The sequence below is a fragment of the Halichoerus grypus genome, chromosome 12 (assembly GCF_964656455.1).
Source record: "Halichoerus grypus chromosome 12, mHalGry1.hap1.1, whole genome shotgun sequence".
Classification (NCBI taxonomy): domain Eukaryota; kingdom Metazoa; phylum Chordata; class Mammalia; order Carnivora; family Phocidae; genus Halichoerus; species Halichoerus grypus.
The window spans coordinates 66,011,827-66,032,824 of NC_135723.1; the positions used below are offsets into that span (position 1 = coordinate 66,011,827).

At 53.2% G+C, this 20,998-nt stretch overlaps 1 protein-coding gene across 4 annotated transcripts in view; it reads left to right on the forward strand.

Moving 5' to 3' along the window:
• The window catches only part of EEPD1 (endonuclease/exonuclease/phosphatase family domain containing 1), a 287,236-nt gene that overhangs the window by 200,841 nt on the left and 65,397 nt on the right, over nucleotides 1-20,998 (forward strand). For 2 of the 4 annotated variants that reach the window (XM_078059456.1, XM_078059455.1), the window contains 6 exons: nucleotides 3,348-3,458; nucleotides 6,922-7,056; nucleotides 9,835-9,973; nucleotides 14,208-14,402; nucleotides 17,442-17,570; nucleotides 19,326-19,422. In XM_078059456.1, coding sequence (XP_077915582.1) covers nucleotides 3,348-3,458; nucleotides 6,922-7,056; nucleotides 9,835-9,973; nucleotides 14,208-14,402; nucleotides 17,442-17,570; nucleotides 19,326-19,422 — 806 coding nt within the window. Of the gene's footprint in view, nucleotides 1-3,347; nucleotides 3,459-6,921; nucleotides 7,057-9,834; nucleotides 9,974-14,207; nucleotides 14,403-15,120; nucleotides 15,799-15,833; nucleotides 16,520-17,441; nucleotides 17,571-19,325; nucleotides 19,423-20,998 lie in introns of those variants that run through there. The other 2 variants (XM_078059457.1, XM_078059458.1) reach the window with 2 other exon arrangements.

A 20,998-nucleotide genomic window follows, 5' to 3' on the forward strand; every position in this document is an offset into this window, starting at 1 on the left:
GCAATTCTTTTTTTAGCCCTAGGAATGGAAGACAGTCCTACCCCTTACCTACTGCCGATCATGCAGATGGGCAGAGAATGCTTCTAGCCATGAACAATTTTTTCCTGGTTCCTTCAACTATTAATTGTGTCCAATAACATAAGAACTACTGAAAAAGAGGGCATAGAGGGGGATCATCTAACCCTGTGGGCTGAGAGAGGTTATCAAGAGCAAGGCTTCAGATGTACAAAGTATAGGTGGCCCTTAAGGTTCAAGAATTATGGTTCCTTAAATCTCTTAAGAGTTTACCTGTAAAAGAAAGACTTTTAGGTAGAAAACGAAAGGAGAAGGTCTTTCCTCCATCCAATAACACCAGCTTTAAACTGTGAGAGTCATCTGGAGAGGCTGTTACAATGCAGATTACCTGGCCCCAGCCCAGAGTTTCTAATTCAGTCGGTTGGGGTGGGGCCGAGAATTTGCGTGTTTAATGTGTTCCCAGCTGATCCAGATGATCACACATTGAGTAGCAGACTTGAGGCCCCCAAGGCCGTCATCTCGGAGAGTGGTAAGCATGGAGCACAGTGTCAACCACGTCTTCCCTTTCTAATGCTTCCCATCAAAGGGGCGAAATGTTTAAGCTGGGCTGGTGTTCGCAGTGTGAACGGGAGCTCCACCTGTCTTCAGGTATCTGAAGGCCCTGTGAGGGTTAGGAAAGATGAGATTTGTGGCGCCTACATGTAGCTCTTCCCAGCACGATGGGGTCCCCCAAGGACTGGGGCTAATAGAGCCCCTCCCCCCAGTGTGCTTCCTGGGAGATTCGGGGGAGCATCCAGGTGCAGGACTCCCTGTGTGGAGAAGAGCGAAGCACCGGATGGGCATTAGGAGCTGCTCTCCTTTTTAATGATTCCCAGACTCAGCTCTAATGATCACTCAGCAAGCAAATGATTCCCCAGCAGGAAATTGGACCCTTTGTGGAGTACATTTCCTCACTGGATCCCTAAAGTTATCGTCAATACATTCTGGCTGCATTTTCCAAAGTGCTTCATTTCCCATCCAAGTATGGCTTCCAGCCAGGACCATCTGGCCAAGGTGACCCATCTGGGGTGAAGGCCCCATTAGAAACAGCACTGTCCACAGCCACTCAGCCCCGATCAAAGCCCCGATGACAAAATCCCAAAGAGAACACTTCTCAGGCAAACTCAAAGTCAGGTTCAAATTGAGGCAATTATTTAGATAAGGAGCTGCAAGAAGTGGTTGTCATACACACAGATTTGAGGAGTGCCGGCCTCCGTGGAGTTCCCTGGTTCACCAGCAGATGCTCAGAGAGGGTCCCTAGGCGCCATGCTCTGTGCCAGGTGAGCTTTATAAAGGGGACTTGGGAACAGTCCCTGCTCTTATGTTGTCTGCGGTCAGGAAAAGGCAGACACTTAATTATGTACCTGTCAAAGCAGAACCCCCAGAACAGCACGTATCTCAAGTAGACCCCCTGTCATCCACCCTCCCTTGCCCAGGGAGGGATGCCTCCTCTTCCTTCTTATGGCATAAGCTGTGTGAGGGCACTGCCAGGAGCAGCTCTGTGCCGCAGGGCTGTCCCTGCGGGGGGCTGATGGCTGACAGCTGCTTGCCCCCTTCCCCTCCCCGCCTCGTGCCTCAGGCATGGGCAGCAGATGCTTCTGAGGGTCCGCGCAGCCACAGAGGCTCCCCCACCTTGGCGGGCATCAGAATCACCTGGAGGGCTTGTTAAAAACAGATTGCTGGGGGGCGCCTGGGTGGCTCAGTTGGTTAAGCGACTGCCTTCGGCTCAGATCATGGTCCTGGAGTCCTGGGATCGAGTCCCACATCGGGCTCCCGGCTCAGCGGGGAGCCTGCTTCTCCCTCTGACCCTCTCCCCTCTCATGCTGTTTCTCTCTCTCTCTCTCTCTCTCTCAAATAAATAAATAAATAAAATCTTAAAAAAAAAAAAAAAAGATTGCTGGGCCTTGCTCGTGGTTCTGATCCTGTAGGTCTAGGATGGGGCCAGAGGATTTCTAGCAAGTTCCCAGGTAAGGCTGACGCTCGTGGGCCCCGGGCCACACTTGAGGAACCACAGGGGTAGCGCGTGAGCATGGCCATCACGACTTACCCAGGGACAGATGGACAGGGATTGAATGACCGAGCGGCAGGAGAACGTCACAGCTCTGCCGGTGACCCAGGCGAGAGAAGATGGGGCTCTGAAACACGATGCAAAGGATGGAAATGCTAGGACCTGAGATGGGAATGGGGGTGGGGGAGGGGAATGGACCTGCTGGGTTTGTGGTTCGTGGGGACCGTCAGGTGGAAATGTGAAGAGGGTTCTCAGAATACTGTTCAAACCTCAGGAGAGAAATCTGAGCTGTAGGCACAGATTCGGGGGCCTGTGGGACAGAGGTGTAAGCTGAAGCTGAGGAGCTAAGTAAGACTAGTTAAGGGCAGCTCACTGAAGAGAGAGTGGTGAGGTGCCCAGAGGAAGCCAGAACACCTGGAGGGCCGGGCAGAGAGGGAGGGGAGTGGCATGGCTCCCAGGTGCAGGAAGCAAAGGGACAGACAGACGGTGTCACCAGGAAGGGGCAGAACCAAATGTGGGAGTGTCTCAAAAACTCAACCAAAGCATGACCCATTCTGGGGACCATCCTCCAGAGTCTGGGTGGTGTTTGAGGAGTGAGTTGGAGGAACTGAGCCACATATTTTGAAGCACATGGTTTTTTTAACTCTTCATTGCGTTGGCCTGGGCAGTTTTCTTTTGCCTTGGTGACCCAGTGGCTTCATGGAACACGCATAAGCAAAACGAAGCAGGCCCTGCCCACACACATGGGGCGCAGTAACCATCCATGGCCGTACGGCTTCCTTCTCCGAAGAGCATCAAAGTGAAACAGTACGGTAGTTGAGGGTGAAGCTGGGGGTCCGTGTTGCCACCTCTAAGCTAGGCTCCAGGGAGAAAACATACCATGAATTCCTCTTCCTTCCTCCCCATTTGATACCCATCTGGACCACCCCCTCCCCCCGCTCCCCAGGACCTTGAAACCACTGGTTTTACAAGGATAAGAAGGATTCTGACAACTCATTTTGAGCTATTTGTACTAGAGTGCTACAAAAAGAATTGATTTCTATTAACTGAGAGCCCCCCCCACCCCGGGGTGATAATTGTGTGTTTTATGGATAGTTTGCTTTTTAATTTGTGGGGCTTTTGAGTTCTCTGGGTCTTCACAAACCCTAAGAACACAGAGAAAGTCCGACAAGTCTCTGAAAAAGGCCGATGAGTCCGGTTCAGGCACTTCTTGGCCCCTCCGGCTGCCACTGGCCGCAGGTGCTTTAGGCAGGAACACACACCAACTTGTGCTCTGTCTTTGCAGTTCTGTACGGAGCTAAACCAGCCTATCCTGCCCAACATCCGCAAGTGGAAGGGGCCCCGGGGATGCTGGAAGGCCGTTGTTGCTGAGATGCCCTCCACTCAGCTCCAGAAGGTACCCTCCATCTGCAAAACCTGGATTTTATCTGCATCTTATTGCAACCTCCTTTTTCCCTAATCACAGGCATTTACAAATTTACTTTGCCAACATCCTTGATGCAATTCTGTGTTTCTGCACATTTCTTAGCTCCTTGCCATTCATTTCAAAATGCCCTGGTTCCTGTTTCACGTTTAGCTCGGGAATGGACCGCTGCCCAGACGGAAATGGGAGTTTAGGGTGTTGGGAGGAGAGGAGAAATCCTGTCTGGAGCCAAGGCTGCAAATGGGGTATTTCTGTCCTTTGTCTTCTTAATCCCGTCTCCACAGTTCCATCCTCTGCCAAGTTTGTGGAGAGCCCATTGTTCATTGACTGAAAACTTCAGATTTGCTTAATTCATACACGAAGCATTGGCTTTCAGTGGTAGAGATTGTGCGCATGGAAATGTTCTGTGGACATTTTGAACAGATTTTCGTTTTGAATGTTCTTTCGTTGGTATATCCCCTGTGGCTGTGGGCAAATTGCTGAAGGGGTACGTTTTACTCTTACAGATCTATTCACGACTGATTTTTATTCTCTTGGAATGCTTGATATTAGTGGGGTTTTAGATTTTAAAATAGACTTCCAATAGTTCATCATGAGTCCAACTGTCATTACATGGTTTTTCTATAAACGCACATGCTGTATTTTTTTTCTCTAGTGTACCTAACACGTTTATAAATGGGAATAGTGTTTATGTGAGTGATAGTGAGATGTGAGGCTTTTAAATTATAAATATATACTGGATTAAAAGTATCCAGTCATTTATGGACAATAAGCTCTCTTTTTAAAGCTACTACTTAAAAATGTGATGTAAATCTGATTTCTCTGGGTTTTATGTTCTGGAGTGTAAACGGTTACTATAGGTGACAGCCAATGTCCATTTCCGCATAGGCTGGAAATTAAGACAGATTGGGACATATCTAGTCTTCACCTCTGTAGCCCATGGCTGTCCCTTCTCAGTCCATATAGAAATAATACCACCTCGCCTTCTTTAAAAAAAAAAAAGCACTTTATACATACGTAGGTTCACTAGGCTCTCGTAGTCCATTTAACACTGTTTATCCACTGAGAAATCATCAGAAAGGTTACCACGTGCCAGACCCTGTGCCACATGCAGATACACATCTGTGAGAAAAACAGACCCAGGAACCCAGCCCTGCCTTGTTCTTAGTCCTTGCAAGCCCAGGGCAAGAATCCATCCCGAGCTGATGGAGCCCCTCCCTCAGGAGCTCACAGCCTGTTGGAGGCACGAGGCAGGAACCCCTACTCCAGGTTGGGGTGGCAAGGCCATTGGAAGATAGTGTGCAGTTGCAGGGAGACCCAAGTTCAAGCCACTTCAACTTTTCAGCCTCAGTTCCTTCATCTCTAAAATGGGAGCACTCTCCCCTTCCTTCAGTCAATCACTGGGTTGCTGTAGGTTTTAAAAAGATCACGTGCACTGACCTGCCCCATTAACCGAACACAGGCCAGGGCCCGCATGAGGCGGCAGGCTGGCCGGGCTGTGCCGACTGGAAGTCCATATACCTGTCTCAGGCTGCAGTTGGCTATTCACACCCTTGTTGCCATGGAGGCTGGTGGGCCTCATGTGGACAAATCTCCCGGGCTCTCAAAAGATGTAAATACCTAGATTTTAATGTGAAATTTCCTGACTTTTAAATATGGACACATAAGCTAAAGTGTTTATAAATGCTGTTTAGCAAATTGTGTCTGTGAGTCACACACATCCCATCTCTCCCCTGGACAACTGTGGGCAAGTGGCAGCCTCTGCTCAGGTCTCCAGTCCTCGCCCCACAGCCAGAGGGGCGTCTGTAGATGAGAAAACCGAGCTCTGTACGACAAAACGACTTGCCCGTCCTCTAGCGGCCCCACGGTGGGGTCAGGCCCGAGCCCAGGTGGCGCTCTGGCACTAATGCCTGGATCTCCGGCTGCCCCGCGTGGAGGTGGGACAGTTCTTCCAGAGCCAGGGGCCGCCTGGGTCCGGGGGATCGGGAGAGGCTTCCAGAAGCGCCCGGTGCTGCTGGGCACACCGGTGAGCACGTGCGAAGGGCAGCCTGAACAGGCAGGTGCCTACCTAGGGGGCCCCTTGGGCAGTGGCTAGTGCGCACTGGGGAGCCACGGAAGGTTTTTAAGCAGAGCTGACCACCTGCACGGTACACTAGGAAGGTTACTCTGGCACCTCTGCTTGAGAAACAGTAAATGGGAAGATGACCCTCCAAAGTGGAAAGGGCAAATCCCACTTCCGTCACTTGATACCCGAGGAAACACATTTAGAAAAATGGAGGGCTCTGTGATCCCACGGCAGAGTGACACAGGTGGCCCTGAGATCTAGGTCTTCCAGGTCTTAAATTGGGGCTCTCTCCAGGGGCAGGCAAGCCTGTGGTTATAAATCTCAAAGTGCACAGCATGCAGAACACGGTTCCCTGTTCATTCCTTCCCTCCTCCTCACCACGAGTTGGTCTAGTGGAGGTGCTGAGCCCAGCAAGGCGTGGGGCTGGGACCTGTGCGGATGCTGGGACTCAGCCCAGGCCACTTAGGTTGCGCAGAGTCCCTTCCTCTCCTTTAGCAATATGTGTTGCTGGCCCCCCCAGCGATGCCTACAGATCCTACTGCTGATCCCCGGCAGCGGAGCCTCCAGATGCTGGCATAGAGTGGGGAGAGGAAGCTTTTCCTCTTTCCAGAAGGGACAGCAGCGAGAAGCAGGCAGATTCAGAGTGGCCCATCTGCAGCCAGAGCTGGCAGAGGTTAGCACCAGACCTCAGGACACTTCTGCCACCACCCACTGGCCCTCACAGGCCCCTGTCCCCGGGCTGGAGGCCCCTGTGTGGGCCCTGTCCACCTGCAGAGTGCCCTTGACTGGTTCTAAACAGTGGGGACTGTCAGCACTGACCTCCATCCATCCAGCAAATATATATGGAGGATTCACTAGGCACTAGATACTGGTGGTTGTAAGCTGCAACTAACCAGTAAGCAAAGCCAGCCCTTCGCAGTCTTCTGTTTGATTCTCAACATCGCTGTTTACCAGCTGTGGGATTTGAGGGAAGTTACTTAACCTCTCTGAGCAGCTGAGTCCCTGCCTGGTGGACATGGCTGTGAGTGTCTATCTCATGGGATGCAATGATTAAAAAGATAACTCTGTGCTTAGTCGGGGCTTCCCCTCACTTCACTCCCCAGAAGATAAGAGCCCAAGCACCCTAGCTGCGCCTAAAACCCTGAAATCGGCAACGTGGGAAATTTGGGGCGGGAGGCAAGGAGGAACACACTGTGGCTTTTGGGGTATGCTTGTGTTTCAGAAACAGGCCCTGTGCATGTGATCTCAAGACCCAGTGCAGAGCCCCCCTTGTCTCTTCCTGGCTTCTCCTGCCTCTTCCCACCAGCTTGGGGCTGAGCCCTGCCACAAAGCAGACTGGTCTCCAAACTGATGCCTCCTCTTCTCCTGCAGGGGGCCGGGTTCTCTGGATTCCTGTGGGATGCTGCGGCCGGGGTAGAGCTGAGAGACGCCACCTCGCAGGAAAATTCGCCTGGTAATGGGCACGGGAAGCCGATGGGGCCCAGCCTGTACCTTGCGCGGTTCAAGGTACCGTTGTGTTGCTGTGAAGGTCTACTTCTAAAATGGGGTCGGGGTGGGGGGGAGTCCCTTTCTGAACTGTGATCCAGAGCAGCCTCATCTACTCTCTCCCAGGGTCAGGTCAGCATGTACTCTTGGGGTTCCCTTGACTGATGAACCTGTCCAGGGCAGGAATGAGGAGGATTCTGGGGGACTCTAGCTCTGATGACTCTGGCGTCTGGGCAGGAAGGAGAGCAGGTGGCTGGTTCCCAAACCTAACACACATCAGAATTACCTGGGGAGATTTTCTTAAAATCAGGGATTCCTGGGCTTCACCCCAAACACACGGAATTTCTGGGCTAGGGCCCAGGACTGCCCATTTTTCAAAGACCCCTTTAGGGCTTCTTCATCCCTCTGACATTTGGAAATCACTGGACTAGAGGACAGCAGAGCTTGTATGGAGACCCCCTTCTCCTTACTAGGGGGAAGGGGCTGACCCTCAAGGGGCCATTGGGTTCAGAGGGGATTCAAGAGGAGCTTCTGGGCTGTGGGGTCAGGGCAACCCCACCCCTGACCTCTCCAGATGAGCCCTCCCCTGGCTGTCCCTGGGGAGTGTTCCTGAACAGCGAACACTCAGAAGCTAGGCACAAGGAGGAAAAAGAAGCCAGCAGCCACCGGATCACCCAGTCGGCATTCAATTGACCTGATCCCCCTGGCACTTACCTGTGAAATCACAGGGCGGGTGGGGGTGGGCCCTTGCCACAGAGCCTAGCAAGCCTCCTGCTGGGTGTTTGAGGACCACCCTTCTGTGTGCTCCAGAGCAGTTCTGGAGCCTGAGAGTTATCTCAAGCCACAGCACGGTCTCTGGCAGCCCCTGGCTGGGGCAGCCCATGTTTTGGGCGCTGTGTTGGCTCTGGTTGGAGTCTAGCCCAAGCTCATGCCCCTAGCTGCAAAGTTGCTGAGGTTCTGTGTGCGCGCCCACACCTAGGGGTGTCTGCAGGTTGTGCTTAGGAGACTGATGTGTAAAATCAGCCAGTTATCCTCTTTAGATCCTCCTAACACCACACTGGGTGGTGATGCTTGCTCTGACCTGACGAGGCCATAGCCAGACCAACCAGTGTCTCTCACAGGCTGGCTGTTTTTAGTGGCCAATGAGAAAATGCTACGTCTCATCAGTTGTTGGCCCAGATCCTTTAAAGGGCCTAGACAGGAGTTCAACCTCCTATCCTTCAGGTCCCATTCTAGGCTGGCAGTCGGTATGGTATGGAGATGGGGCTTGTCTCCAGCACCACCCCCCCCCCGCACCCCCCCCCCGGCCGGGTTTCCCTGCCTGTGGCCTCACGGTGCTTCCTCTGTGGTCAGAGCCAGGGCTGCAGAGAGCTCTCCAGGCTGGGTGGTGGTGGGCAAACTGGGGTCACATGTGTAAGATGAAACTGGCAGCCTCCACTTCCTGGGGGCTCCCCCTGCACCCCCTTCCTCCTTGGCAGTGTTTAGTGTTTGTTACCATGACAAACAGAAGGGCAGGATTGCCAAACCCCGAGCAGCTGAGCAATGCTGCCGTGCTCAGACCAGCTCTGACTGCATGTTCCCATGTTCCTGTACCTGCCCACGCGGCGCGCACCTGGGGGGGGCACCTGCCCACGCGGCACGCACGCTCCGGGGGGGGGGCACCTGCCCGCCGCTGCGCGCACGCTCCGGGGGGGGGGCACCTGCCCACGCGGCACGCACGCTCCGGGGGGGGGGGCACCTGCCCGCCGCGGCACGCACGCTCCGGGGGGGGGGGCACCTGCCCACGCGGCACGCACGCTCCGGGGGGGGGGGCACCTGCCCACGCGGCACACACCCTGTGGGGGGGCACCTGCCCGCCGCTGCGCGCACGCTCCGGGGGGGGGGCACCTGCCCGCCGAGGCGCTCACCCTGGGCGGTGGGGGGGGCACCTGCCTGCCGAGGCGCGCACCCTGGGCGGTGGGGGGTGGCGCCTGCCTGCCGCGGCACGCACCCTCGGGGGGGGCACCAGCCCGCCAAGGCGTGCACCCTGGGCGGTGGGGGGGGCACCTGCCCGCCGCAGTGCGCACCCTGGGCGGGGGCGGGGGGCACCTGCCCGCCACGGCACGCACCCTGTGGGGGGGCACTTGCCCGCCACGGCACGCACCCTTTGGGGGGGGCACTTGCCCGGCACGGCACGCACCCTGTGGGGGGGCACCTGCCCGCCGCGGCGCGCACCCTGGGGGCGCAGGACTGGGCATAGTCTGTGCTGCCGAGGTGCAGCCAGCTTCCCTGTTTGACACATTTGAAATCTGGTGAAAGTGAACATCAGAGCAGAGCGGTCTCTGGAGGGAAAAAGCAGAGGACGTGGGTGGGGTGGGGAAGGAAGTGGGTCCCAGAAGGGCGTCCTGGCAGAGGGATCCCAGGCTGGCCCTAGAGGGGGAGAACCCAGTCTTGGTTAATGACCAGCTGCTAGAGCTGCCACCGCCACCTCCTCCCTTGTCGTTGCTTAAAAGGAAAAAAACCCAAACCAGAACGTGACATTTCCAGATGTGCCTGGTTTTCCAGACTCTAAGTTGGAGTAGGGGATGTGATGTAGGGGGGGTGGACTGATAGAACAGGATAAGTTTCGGTCCTCCAGGTGCCTCAGAAAAAAATCTAACCCTGAACCACCTTGCGTTAGCTCTTGGCGTGTGGGCCAGCCTGGTTTGTGTTCACTGTTGTCAACGTCGTGCAAGAAGCTACTTGTAAGTCGGAAGTAACGAATACAGGAAATATGAACACCTAAGCCTGTCCCTGTTGCTTTGTTTCCTCTTGCCTCAGGTGGGAAGTAATGACTTGACCCTTGTGAACCTTCACCTGGCGGCCCTGACCCTCCCAGGGGGCGAGAATCCAAGCAGGAATCACAGTGACAGCCACCGCTTGGCTGGCTTTGTACAGACCTTGCAGGAAACCCTGAAAGGTAGGAAACGCTCTTTCTCCGTGGCTGGGCCGAGAGCTCCCAGCATCTGGAGGGCAGGCATGGGGTTGCTCCGTCTCAGCATCTCTCTGATCCCTTAGGCTGACCCAGCTGTCAGCAGCGGTGCATACTAAGGGTGCAGAGGACCGCCACCCCTGTGCGTGGTGACATCTTTGTCTCAGCGGGCCTACCATGCACGTCCCGTGATACTGGCTTTGGGGCTCTTCTAGCCTCTCTTTGATGGAAAGGATTTGGCGGGGGGGGGCGGGGGGGGGCGGGGGGAGTGATGACACCTTCCTTCGTGACCAGTCCTCCTGGTTCAGCTGCCACTGTGGTCGTACCACCTGCAGATTTGCACGTGCTCATCTTGTGAGAGCAAGACCGTGGGTGACAGGGGACTGGGAAAGTCCTGATGAGCACAAGTAGGCTTCTTCTCCCTGGTGGGATGCAGGTCGCCCTGAAGGAGCCCCGGCACTCTCAGGAAATCTGGATGTTCGTCTGGGCTCCTTCAGTAGCTGTAGGACCTCAGGCAGGCCCCCACACGGCTTGAAGCCCATCTGGTTGGGGGGTGGCTGATGTTCACCTCCCAGGGGTGCCCGGTGGGCTTGGTGACTGTCTGTGGACAAACCAGGCACATAGTAGGGGCTCGGCAGACAGGAACTGACTCAGAAAATACCAGAACACTGAGAAGAGCAGAGCTTCAGGAGGGAGTCGGGTCTCTGGGTCCAGGCTCTGCCCCAGCGATACAGAAAGTTCTCGTGTGCGGGGTTTACCGGAAGGAAAAGTTGCCGCTGCTGTGACAACTGGGCTCTTGTCAGCTTGGCTTGGTTATTCAGAGCCCTGCCCTTCTCTAGGTGAGGGTGTCCAGCTGGAGGCCTGCAATTCTCTTCCATGCTCACCAAAATTCTCTCGTTTTCTAAGTCTTTTGCATGTTAGATGAGCCCCTCCCATGGGTGATTCATGAGCATCCAGCTATAAAAATAATTTGGTCACATTATAAATTTACATCTTAAAAAGGTGTTTTGGTTGCAGCAAAGTATACATGACGTGACATTTACCATCTTGACCATTTTTAAGGGTATGGTTCGGTGGCGTTACATACATTTACGTGGTCTTACCACCATGCCATCCATCTGTCTGCAGAGCGTTTTCATCTTTCCAAACTGAAACTCTGTGCCCATTCAGCATGAACTCCCCACTGTCCCCTTCCCCAGCACCCCTGCGACCACCCTTCTCCTTCCTGGCTCTATGAATTCGACTACTCCAGGGACCTCCGCTAGGTGGAATCGTGCGGTATTTGTCCTTTCGCTGCTGGCTTACTTCGCTCACATTAGGTCTTTATGGTTCATCCACAGTGTAGTCTGGGTCAGAGTTTCCTTCCTTTTTCAGGCCAAATACTATTTATTCCACTGTCTGTCTCTATCGCATTTTGTTTATCCACTCCTGGTCTTCTGGCTGTTGTGAGTAATGCTGCTCTGGACATTGATAGACAACTTACATTTTGAACCAGGATGTGCTGTGACCAGCGTTCTACTTCACTTAGGAGTTCTGGGGCTTAAACAAAAAAAGAAAGGTGTTTAAGCTGAGATACTCCATCCAGGAAGCATCTTTGTGGGAAATTGTTCACCCACAGTTAGTTTCTAACCTATTAAAAAGGATGACCTGATAGCCTTTAACATCTCTGGACGTTTCTATCGTTCTCCACCTCAAGCTGCCTTATCTGTACACGGAAGCAGAAAGGGAAAATGCTGGTTCATAACTTCTCTGGTAACTTCTCACTGTTTTTTTTTCTGACACCCAGAGAGTGAGCAGGTTATTGAACCAAGTTGCCAAGGGGACTATTGACCCCCAGCCTGGCTCACCCTGACTTGTCCTGGTATGGACGGTGACTCATGTTCCCTGCGTCCTTGTGCTTATAACAAATATCCAGTTAATAGGTGACACACAGGCCCAAGGATTCAGGAAGCACTCCAGCCTGCCCAAGGTGCAGGGCAAATCGATTATTAGCAGAGGTGGTGGAGCTAAAACAAAGACTAAGCTTTTTATTCCACAGCCTCTCTATCAGAGCAAACAGAAGCGATTTGATTAGCAAACTCTGGGACTTTCTGCCTTTGTCTGGAATGTGTGTCTGGGTTGACATGAGTGTATGGCCAGTCCTTTGATGGAGTGTTCTTCTTTCAGACCCTCTCCCCCCGCCCCCGGGACTCACTCTGTGAACTCCACTAGAGTGAAACACCATGCGTAGTAATGCCTGGCATCTGGGTTGGACCATCCCTCAGTGGGGACCAGCTTCTGCTGTTGTCGCTGGCATTCTGCAAATCTGGGGACTATCTGAGGAAATCCGCCCCAAGCGTTCTCCCCTTATTCCTAGGAACTAAGGAACCCACCCCAGGCAGATGGCTTTCCAGGAGAGTTCAGTTCTCTGCGCACCTGTGGATTCTCAGAGGCAAGGACCGTGTCGATGTCCTCAGCGACACCAATTTAACGGAAAGCAGATGAGTGGTAGGAGACCTGGATGTGTCCATTCAGAAAGAGAGCTGTTATTTTCATTCTTGAAGTTACACAGAGAGCTGGGTTTGTTGACCTTTGACACCAGCATCTCTCCTAGTTTCAGAATTGGCTTTTTTGGCCCAGACTTTTTCAGGTCTGCCTCCCAATGAAAACTTCCCTCATTATATGGGAACCTTCTGCCTCTTTTCTAATAACGTTCAGTTTTTCTTGTTATTTAATAAATATAGCATCATTCTCTTCTTTCCTTTCAAAAAGTACATCTTAATTCTGGCATTTTCCTCGTGCCTCATTCATCCATTCATTGCATACGTGTTTATCGAGTGTCTGCCATGCAGCAGGCCCTGTTCCAGGCATGTGGGATTTTGTGAAGAACAGCCACCCATGTCCTCGTGGCTCTTCCGTTCTAGCTCTTTGTGAAGAGCACTGGACTTGAGGGCTGGCCTGGTGAGTTGGAGCAAGCCATTCAGCCTCTCAGAGACTTAGCTCCTTACCTGTGGAGAGGGCCCAATACCAGGTGAGGGCTCATGGATGGGCATTAGCACTGGTCAGGTAGGAGTTGTTCTCAAGTCTTCTTTTCCTGTTGAGGTCGGCACTGATTTCGCAAGACAGCATGAGTTTGCCCTGCTGTGGGCACCAAGGTTGTTGAGATAGAGCGTAGAGGTACCATTACATCTCTGTAGGCCACACAGTGGGGCCACAGGAGTCTTCCATCCCGTCCCCTTTTGTCCCTCCAGCCCTCTAGCGGTGGGGGTGACCTCTGCAGGGCACGAGTGCCCTCTGCTGGTGGCTTGTGTCATTTCACGTCAGATTTCTTTGCCTCTAGCTATTATTGCTGAAACCTATTCGTGTCCAGGAAAATGATTTGCTGAGTGTCTCAGATACGTTTGGCTCTCATTCATGAACTGCTTTCCTCAAAGCCTCCCTTGCAAGTTAGGACGGGAACACTGCTCCCCACAATAATGTGGCTCCCCTGAGGGAACCTGGAGACCGGAAGTGATGGTTAAGCAGAGACGATGGGAATCCCAGAGCCTAGCTGGGGTCCACTGTCCTCTCAGAATGTCTGCTCCGTCTGGGAAATACTTTATGATGACTCCACTTACTCTAGTGTACATCAAACAATGGTAGAAATGTTGGAAATACTTTAAAGAGAAAACCTTTTCACTCTGGCCCTGTATTAGTCAGTTAGGGCCGCCATAACAAAATACAACAGTCTGGGTGGCTTAGACAATAGAAATTTATTTTCTCACAGTGCTGGGGGCTGGAAGTCTGAGAACAAGGTGGGGGCAGGGGTGGTTTCTCCTGAGGCCTCTCTCCTTGACATGTAGGTGGCCACCGTCTTGTATCTTTGCACGGTTTTCCCCACTGTGCCCAATGAATGTTTGTCAAGCTCTTATTAAATAGCCAGGCGAGACCCTCAGGCTTTTCCTTCCATGAGATTCGGAGCATGTGAGCTGGAACAGGAGTGATCTCTGCATCACATAGCTCCCCTTTTCCAAATATGTTACTGACCTACTCTTAGAGTCTTGTGGTATGTTGGGGGTTTTTTTTTGTTTTTTTTTTGTTGCACAAGGTATTTAGAAAAATTGGAAGAATGAGAACCAGATGCATTCCTGACCCTGGGGAGTCCAATCAGAGACTCGAGATCCCAATTTGTGGGCTGTGATCAATATTGGGTTTACCTCCCTCCACCTTTTAAATGTCTGATTCTTCTTTCTTCCTCCTGCAGGAGAAAAAGACATGATCTTTTTAGGGGATTTTGGCCAGGGTCCTGACAGCAGTGACTATGATATCTTGAGGAAAGAAAAATTCTACCACCTGGTCCCTGCGCACACCTTCACCAACATCAGCACCAAGAATCCCCAAGGCTCAAAGTCTCTGGACAACATCTGGATCAGTAAAAGCTTAAAGAAGGTTTTCACAGGTAAGCAGAGGTCACTCAGTCTTTCTCCTGTTCAGAAATGGAATAAGAGAGACTTGTCCAAACTGATAGTGCCAGATCCTTTTGTGTGATAACTCTGGTCGGGAGTTCTCTTAGCTCCTCTGTGGGCATTTACAGGATCATATATGGTTTAGGCGCCTCTATCATTCAAACTATCATTCAAACAGAGCCACTCGTAAGAGGGAAGGGGGGCTGTGAAAACTTATTAAAAGGCATTCGCTGATCTTCAGCAGGGGCAAACCTGGTTCTAGGCCAGTAGAGTACCGATTCTGAGATGAACCGATAGCTGACTCTAATTTTAAGGACACTTAGTCATTTAGCAAGCATTCCTCAAGCCTTGTCACATCCAGGCGCTGTGTTGTGGCTTGTGGTTTCTTGACCCACTGTCGGTGCCCCGAGAAGCAGCCGTGGAGGATGAGCAGACACCTGTCAGAGCATCCTGAGCATCCTCCCAGGATGCTCTGCGTGCTTTACCCGGACCGCATGAGGACCAGGGTGCAGTGGGTAATCTCAGCGCTACGATGCAGTCCCTGCCACCCCCAAACCAGTAAGCTGCCGAGCAGACTTTGGGTCAGGAAACAATTAGTCAGAAATAGGACAGTGACAGGTAATGTCTTTTGATGAGCGACAGGAACCGTGGTTCTCAATCCTGCCTGGCTGCTTTGCTAAGGCCCAACATGTTATCCATATTATACTTCAGTGAGACTTTGACAACGTGTGAAAGTATCAGTTCTGGAGTTGACCTGGGAGCGCCACATGGGGAGCCAGGCCTGAGATCCTCAGCAGAATTTCCAGTCCAGACTATGTCACCAGCCTCTTGCACCTCTCTCTCTGGGTGCTGCTTTCCTGTTGGACTGTGTCGCGTGCGGGTCTGGAGGAGGAAGGAAGTGGGTCCCAGGGGGAGGGACGATCATGCAACTAGGCGAGACGCAGTTTGCCGAAAGGCACAGCTGGCCAGAGGGCGGCCCCAGCCGGCCCCGGGGTGCCAGGAGGGCACGCTCGCGTCAGAAGAGAACGCTTCCTTCCAAAAGGAAGTTAGAAGTCATTTCATCGGTCCCCTTGCTGTGAAGTTCTAGAAACTCAGGTTCAGGGAGGAGCAAAAGAACTGAATAGGCAATTTGTACGTCTTCTTTGGAAAAAATGTCAACGTGTACGTGAAAAACACTCAGCATCACTCATCATCAGGAAATGCGAATCAAATCCACAATGAGCTATCACATCTTTGAGAGACATTTGACCCCGCATCAGATATTTATCCTTGCTGCTGGTGTTGGCCCCGGCAGGCTGGGTGTCTGCGGGGTATGGTCAGGGCATCCTGGCTACAGCAGAGCTGCGGCAGAGGCCTCCACCCGCCAGCCGTGGCCCCCCCGGCCCCAGGCCTGATAGCTGGGTCTCTCTTCCCTCTCCCTCCAGGTCACTGGGCCGTAGTGAGAGAAGGCCTCACGAACCCTTGGATTCCAGATAACTGGTCCTGGGGCGGAGTGGCTTCTGAGCACTGCCCCGTGCTGGCCGAGTTGTACGCCGAAAAGGATTGGAACAAGAAGGAAGGCCCTCGGAACGGCAACGGGGTCCCCTTGGAGCGAAGTGAAGCCCACATTAAGCACGAGCGATGATGGTGCCCAGTCTGTCTCTCCCGCTCTGAGCCTGGAGGGCCCCAGGCGAGGGAGTTCACCCTTCTAGGTGAAGACGCAGAGCCAGAACTGCGGTTTTGGTTTTCAGCCAGACAACACTAGCCCCTGGGCCTCGACCTGCCTGCCTTCTTCGTGGACGTTCTTGGACCATCAGAAGCACAGTGGGGAACCGAGATGTCTTGTAATCCGGGGATGCCGTCCACCTCCGCAGACGCGGGCCAGCTGCTGCCCCTGGGTGGCAGCATGCACAGAACCATAATGGGGTTGACGGGGCAAGAGAGGGCGGTCTTAGGCCGCCAGGCCGGGTCTGAGCCATGCCAGAAGCACTCGTTTCTGACCACCGGTCCATGATGCTCTGGCAGCAGATTGCATAAAGCTTTTAACTGTGATTGAGCTGAGCACTCTTCTCAAATATTTTGAGTGGTGACTTTTAGTTTTGTTTTGAAAAAATAAACAGACATGAACCTGCCTGGTTGCAGTGAGCGTCCCGGGGGTGGGTTCCTGAGCTGCGGGTGTTCTGTGCCCACTTCCAGTGCCTCTGTGAGGCTGTGGTCCAGGGAGCCTGCTCCTTTACACCCCCCACTTCTCAGAGATGCCTCTCACACCCCTGTCAATCCCCTGAGGTCACCAGAAAATCTTTCTATGACCTTCTCCCTCCCAGCCTGTTCTTCATCTTCTGACCCCTTTGCTAGACTGTCTTGTACCTCGAGCACCATTTGTGCCCCGGACATTCAGCATAGGTTCCCTGGTGCTGGGCTAGAATTCTCTCAGAATGATCCTCTTCCTCCCTCCCTCCCCACCCACTTTAATTTTCAATCCGATTCCTAGCCCAGAGCTGCCCTATGGTGATTCTGAGCACTCTCTGTTGATTCTGCATCTATAGGAAGCTAAGCCTGGGAGTATTGAAAGAGGGTTCATTTTTGTGGGGGCTGGGGGTGGGCAGGGGGACATGCCTATGCTAACGGCCACTAGGTACCCCCTCCCTTAGCTGGCATGGTTCTCCCTTAGGTCTCCTGTGAGACCAGATTATAACACCCATTTTACAGCCAAAGAAACCAAGGCTTAGAGTGCTTAACCTCCTGCAGGTCACATAACCGGTAAGTAAATAGATGGGATCCAAACCCAGCCCAAAAGCCCATGCCCACGTGTCCATTCTGTACTTGCCAACACCAATGCCGTGAAAGTAGCGACACTGATAGTGAATGTGTGAATCATGAGCCTAGATTATGAGTTATTCCAGGTCACCATGGAAGCTGAGGGTTTATTCCTCCCTCCATGCTGAAAACCTGATGTGGACCAGTACCCAGAAACTGTTGTCACCGCACAGTGTGAACCCAGTGGCTTGGGGCTGGGGCCAGATGCAGTGAAAGAGGCTTCTTTTCCACCAAAGACCATCTTTTGGACCACCCAGCTCCAAGGAGCATCACTGATCGTGGGCCCAGGAGGGAAGTCCTCCGGGCGCCCCGAGGGTGCCTGGGCATCAGCCGTGCCGCTCCGAGGGACCATCTCCAGTGGGAGGGTGAGTAGTGCCTCTCCCCTGGGCTCAGACTGTGCCGTTGCAGGCGTGAATGAGCCTGGACCAAAAGCACTCGCGTTAGAAGGAAAAGGCGTGGCAGGGAGGAAAGGGTGCTTCCCAACAGAGCGGACCTTTCTCGGTGCCTCAGTCTAAAGCGCAAACTTCCCCAGCATTCACCAGCCAGCTGCGCCAGATTGGCTTTTGCCCCCAAACTAAGGAAAGAACAGGCTTAAGTGAGGGGAAGGGAAAAGAAATCCAATTAAATGACCTTAATGAAGGTCATGGTGTTTGAGGAGGGGTGAGGGAGCGGAACGCAGCCCCCACATCTCAAACACAGAGTGGGTCCTGGTTTTGGCTCCTAATATTTAAGGCATTGCTTGGGAGGCCTGTCTGCAGCGGGGAGCCTGTCTGTCTGTCTGCAGGGGGGAGCCTGTCTGTCTGCAGGGGGGAGTCTGTCTGTCTGCAGAGGGGAGACTGTCTGCAGGGGGGAGCTGTTGTTCTAGCCCCAGTCTTCTTGGTTTTTGCTTTTGGGGGGATGGTTTTGGCTTGGGTTTTGTTTTGTTTTGCTTTTTGCTTGTTTTTGCCATCTTTAATTAATAGATTTTATTTTTAAGAGTGGTTTTAGGTTTGTAGCAAACCAGAGCAGAAAGCCCAGCGGTCCCATACTCCGCTGTAGAGTGTCCCCTGTTGTTAACAGTAGTGTGGTGTATTGGCTACCACTGATGAACCAGTACTGGTACATTATTATTAGCTGAAGTCCACGGTTTACTTTAGGGTTCATTCTTTGTACATTCCATGGGTTTCAACAAATGTATAAAGACCTATATCCACTTTTCTCTGATCTAAAAATCCTCTGTGCTCTGCCTATTCATCCCTCCTCCTCCCCCTGGCAACCACTGGTCTTTCTACTCTCTCCCTAGTTTTGCCTTTTCTAGAAGGCCATATAGTTGCAGTCAGTCAGTCTATAGCCTTTTCAGCTTGGCTTCTCTTAGCAACCTGTGTTTAAAGTTCCTCTGTGTCTCTTCATGGCCTGATAGCTCCTTTCTTGTTATTGCCAAACCATAGTCCATTGGATGGACTTTATCTGCTCTGCCCCCCTTGGATTGTTTCTAATCCCTCCCCTTCTCCAGACTTTCCTCCCACCCCATCCCCAGCTCCGTCCGCAGATGGCACATTTCCATCCCATTCTTCCCTTCTTTCCCGCCCCCATTCTTTTCTTCCTTCTCCTACCTTTCAGGATTGTTCAAGAAGGGCCCCGCTGCGAAGCCACTTTGTTGGAAAAGCCCAGAGGAGCCCCCTGATGTGGAACAGGGTTTCTGGCGTGTGGGTTTGGGCAGGAGACGGGAAGGAATTACGTGCTAGGGACCCGGAAAGGCCCAGGCGCCAAGTGGAAGCTCTGGCGTCCTCCTTGGGTCCCCCTATCCCAGGAGCACCATTGATGACCAGAGCCCCCCCACCCCCACCCCAGTGGAACCTTCCTCCCTTGACCATTTTCCCACGAGAGGTCTCTCTCTGCATAGGAGCCAGTGAGCAGGGTCCCTGGGCCATCTCTCCATTCTCCTGCACCAACCGCACCTTTTACTGTCCCCAGACTTAGCAGGGCGTGCTCGGAGGGCAGCCAGAAGCCCTCCCGTGCCACAAATAATTGGGCCCAAGCTAGGACGCCCTCGCTACTGCTTGGAAGATGTCAAGGGAAGCAAAATGGGCATGGCCTTTAAGAGCGGGCTACATTCTTCTTTGTGTTTCTTTGGATCTAAGGGTTGGAGTTCTCCCCTGATGCTCCCACGCAGATACCGTCCCACTGGAGTGAGAGAGCACCCCGCCCGGCAGAGGTCGCCGCCGCCTGGAATGGGAGGTGAGTGCACCGACGTGAGACTGCCACAGGGTCTGCTTTCAAAGGAAAGGAATTCATGGCTTCAGCACCGCCCAGTTCTCTTAAACTGGCTCTTGTCTTTAAATAAGCCTTGTCCATGCTTATTGGCTCCTTACTGTCTTGAGCACTTGACACTTTTAACTGCTTTATTCCTTCGAAGAGTCCAGTGTGGTTGGTCCTATTGTTTGTGCCCTCTTACAGACGGAGGAACTGAGGCAGGGGGAAGGGAAGGATGAGGGACTCTGGTTTCACTGTGATAAGGAGGGCAGTTGGTCTGGGACATGTCAAGCAGACCCAGAGGGCTGTGGAAAATAAGTGGCCTTGACAAAGGCAGGTAGAGCTAATGCCAAAGGGACAGGCCAGGGAGCTATTGCTGGGGCTTCTGCCTTTCTGGAAACCATGTGGGAGGCTGACCTAGGCATTGGTCTTAGCCCAGCACAGACTGAGGAAAGCAGGTGGGAGAGGGCCAAGGGCGCAGGGGCAGGACGAGCTTTGAAGGCCGCGGGGTGGGCTGGGGCATCCTGGGACCTCCGGCTCTTGCCCCTACAGTGTCTCCTGCCCCTCCCTTTTTCTCTGATGGGTGCTGGGTGGCCCGGTTGGGCTTGGGAACATGGGCAGTCCGGGTGCATAAGAGCGGTGAAGTTCCAAGGCTAGTGAACGAGAGCATCAGGCAAAAGGGTGTCGCTTTCTCTGCGGAGAGCCCTGTCCTTGGGTGGCAGTGGTTCCCCATGGCCGGGGAAGGAGGAAGAAGAGGGAGAGAGAGAAAGCCTCTGAAGACCTTCCCCACCTGCTTGTGTCTTCCTGAGTCTGGGATCAAACCACATGAGGCAGGTTTCCTTCGGTGCTTGCGGTGGTGGGGATGCTTTATAGTTAGTCTGCTGAGCAGGCTGGGCTCCAGTCAGCAGTCAGTGTCAGGAGATGGACCTGCCTAGGCGCCCTGCCGACTTCCAGTATGATGAATTATTTAATTAGATGATTATCTGGGGGTGAGGGTGGGAGCAGCAAGGACTCAGGTTTTACTGTGATGAGTGAGTGCAATTGGCCTGCATTGTGTGATCGCATGGAACCCGCGGCCTTGGACAGAGTCCGACTTCGCAGCTGGAGGAAGGTGTCTGGCCCCTGGGCCCAGGCCCGCTGTGCTTCCTGTGGAAGTTTCTTCCTTCTGGGCTCTGAGATGGACTGAGGTGGCATTTTTAAAGATTTTATTTATTTATTTGCCAGAGAGATAGGGAGCACAAGTAGGCAGAGAGGCAGGCAGAGGGAGAGGGAGAAACAGGCTCCCCGCCGAGCAGGGAGCCCGATGCGGGGCTCGATCCCAGGACCCTGGGATCATAACCAAAGCCAAAGGCAGCCGCTTAACCGACTGAGCCGCCCAGATGTCCCCGAGGTGGCATTTTTAAACAGATTCCAGAGATGGCTTTCTCTGGAAAGAAGGCCAACAGGACACTGTCCCTGTTGTCGGCTTTAAGGAATCCTATGAATTTTCCTGCCTAGAAAAATCCACCCCGCCCTTCACTGAGGAAATGCCAGGATGAAGCCAGCTATGCCGTGGATTTGC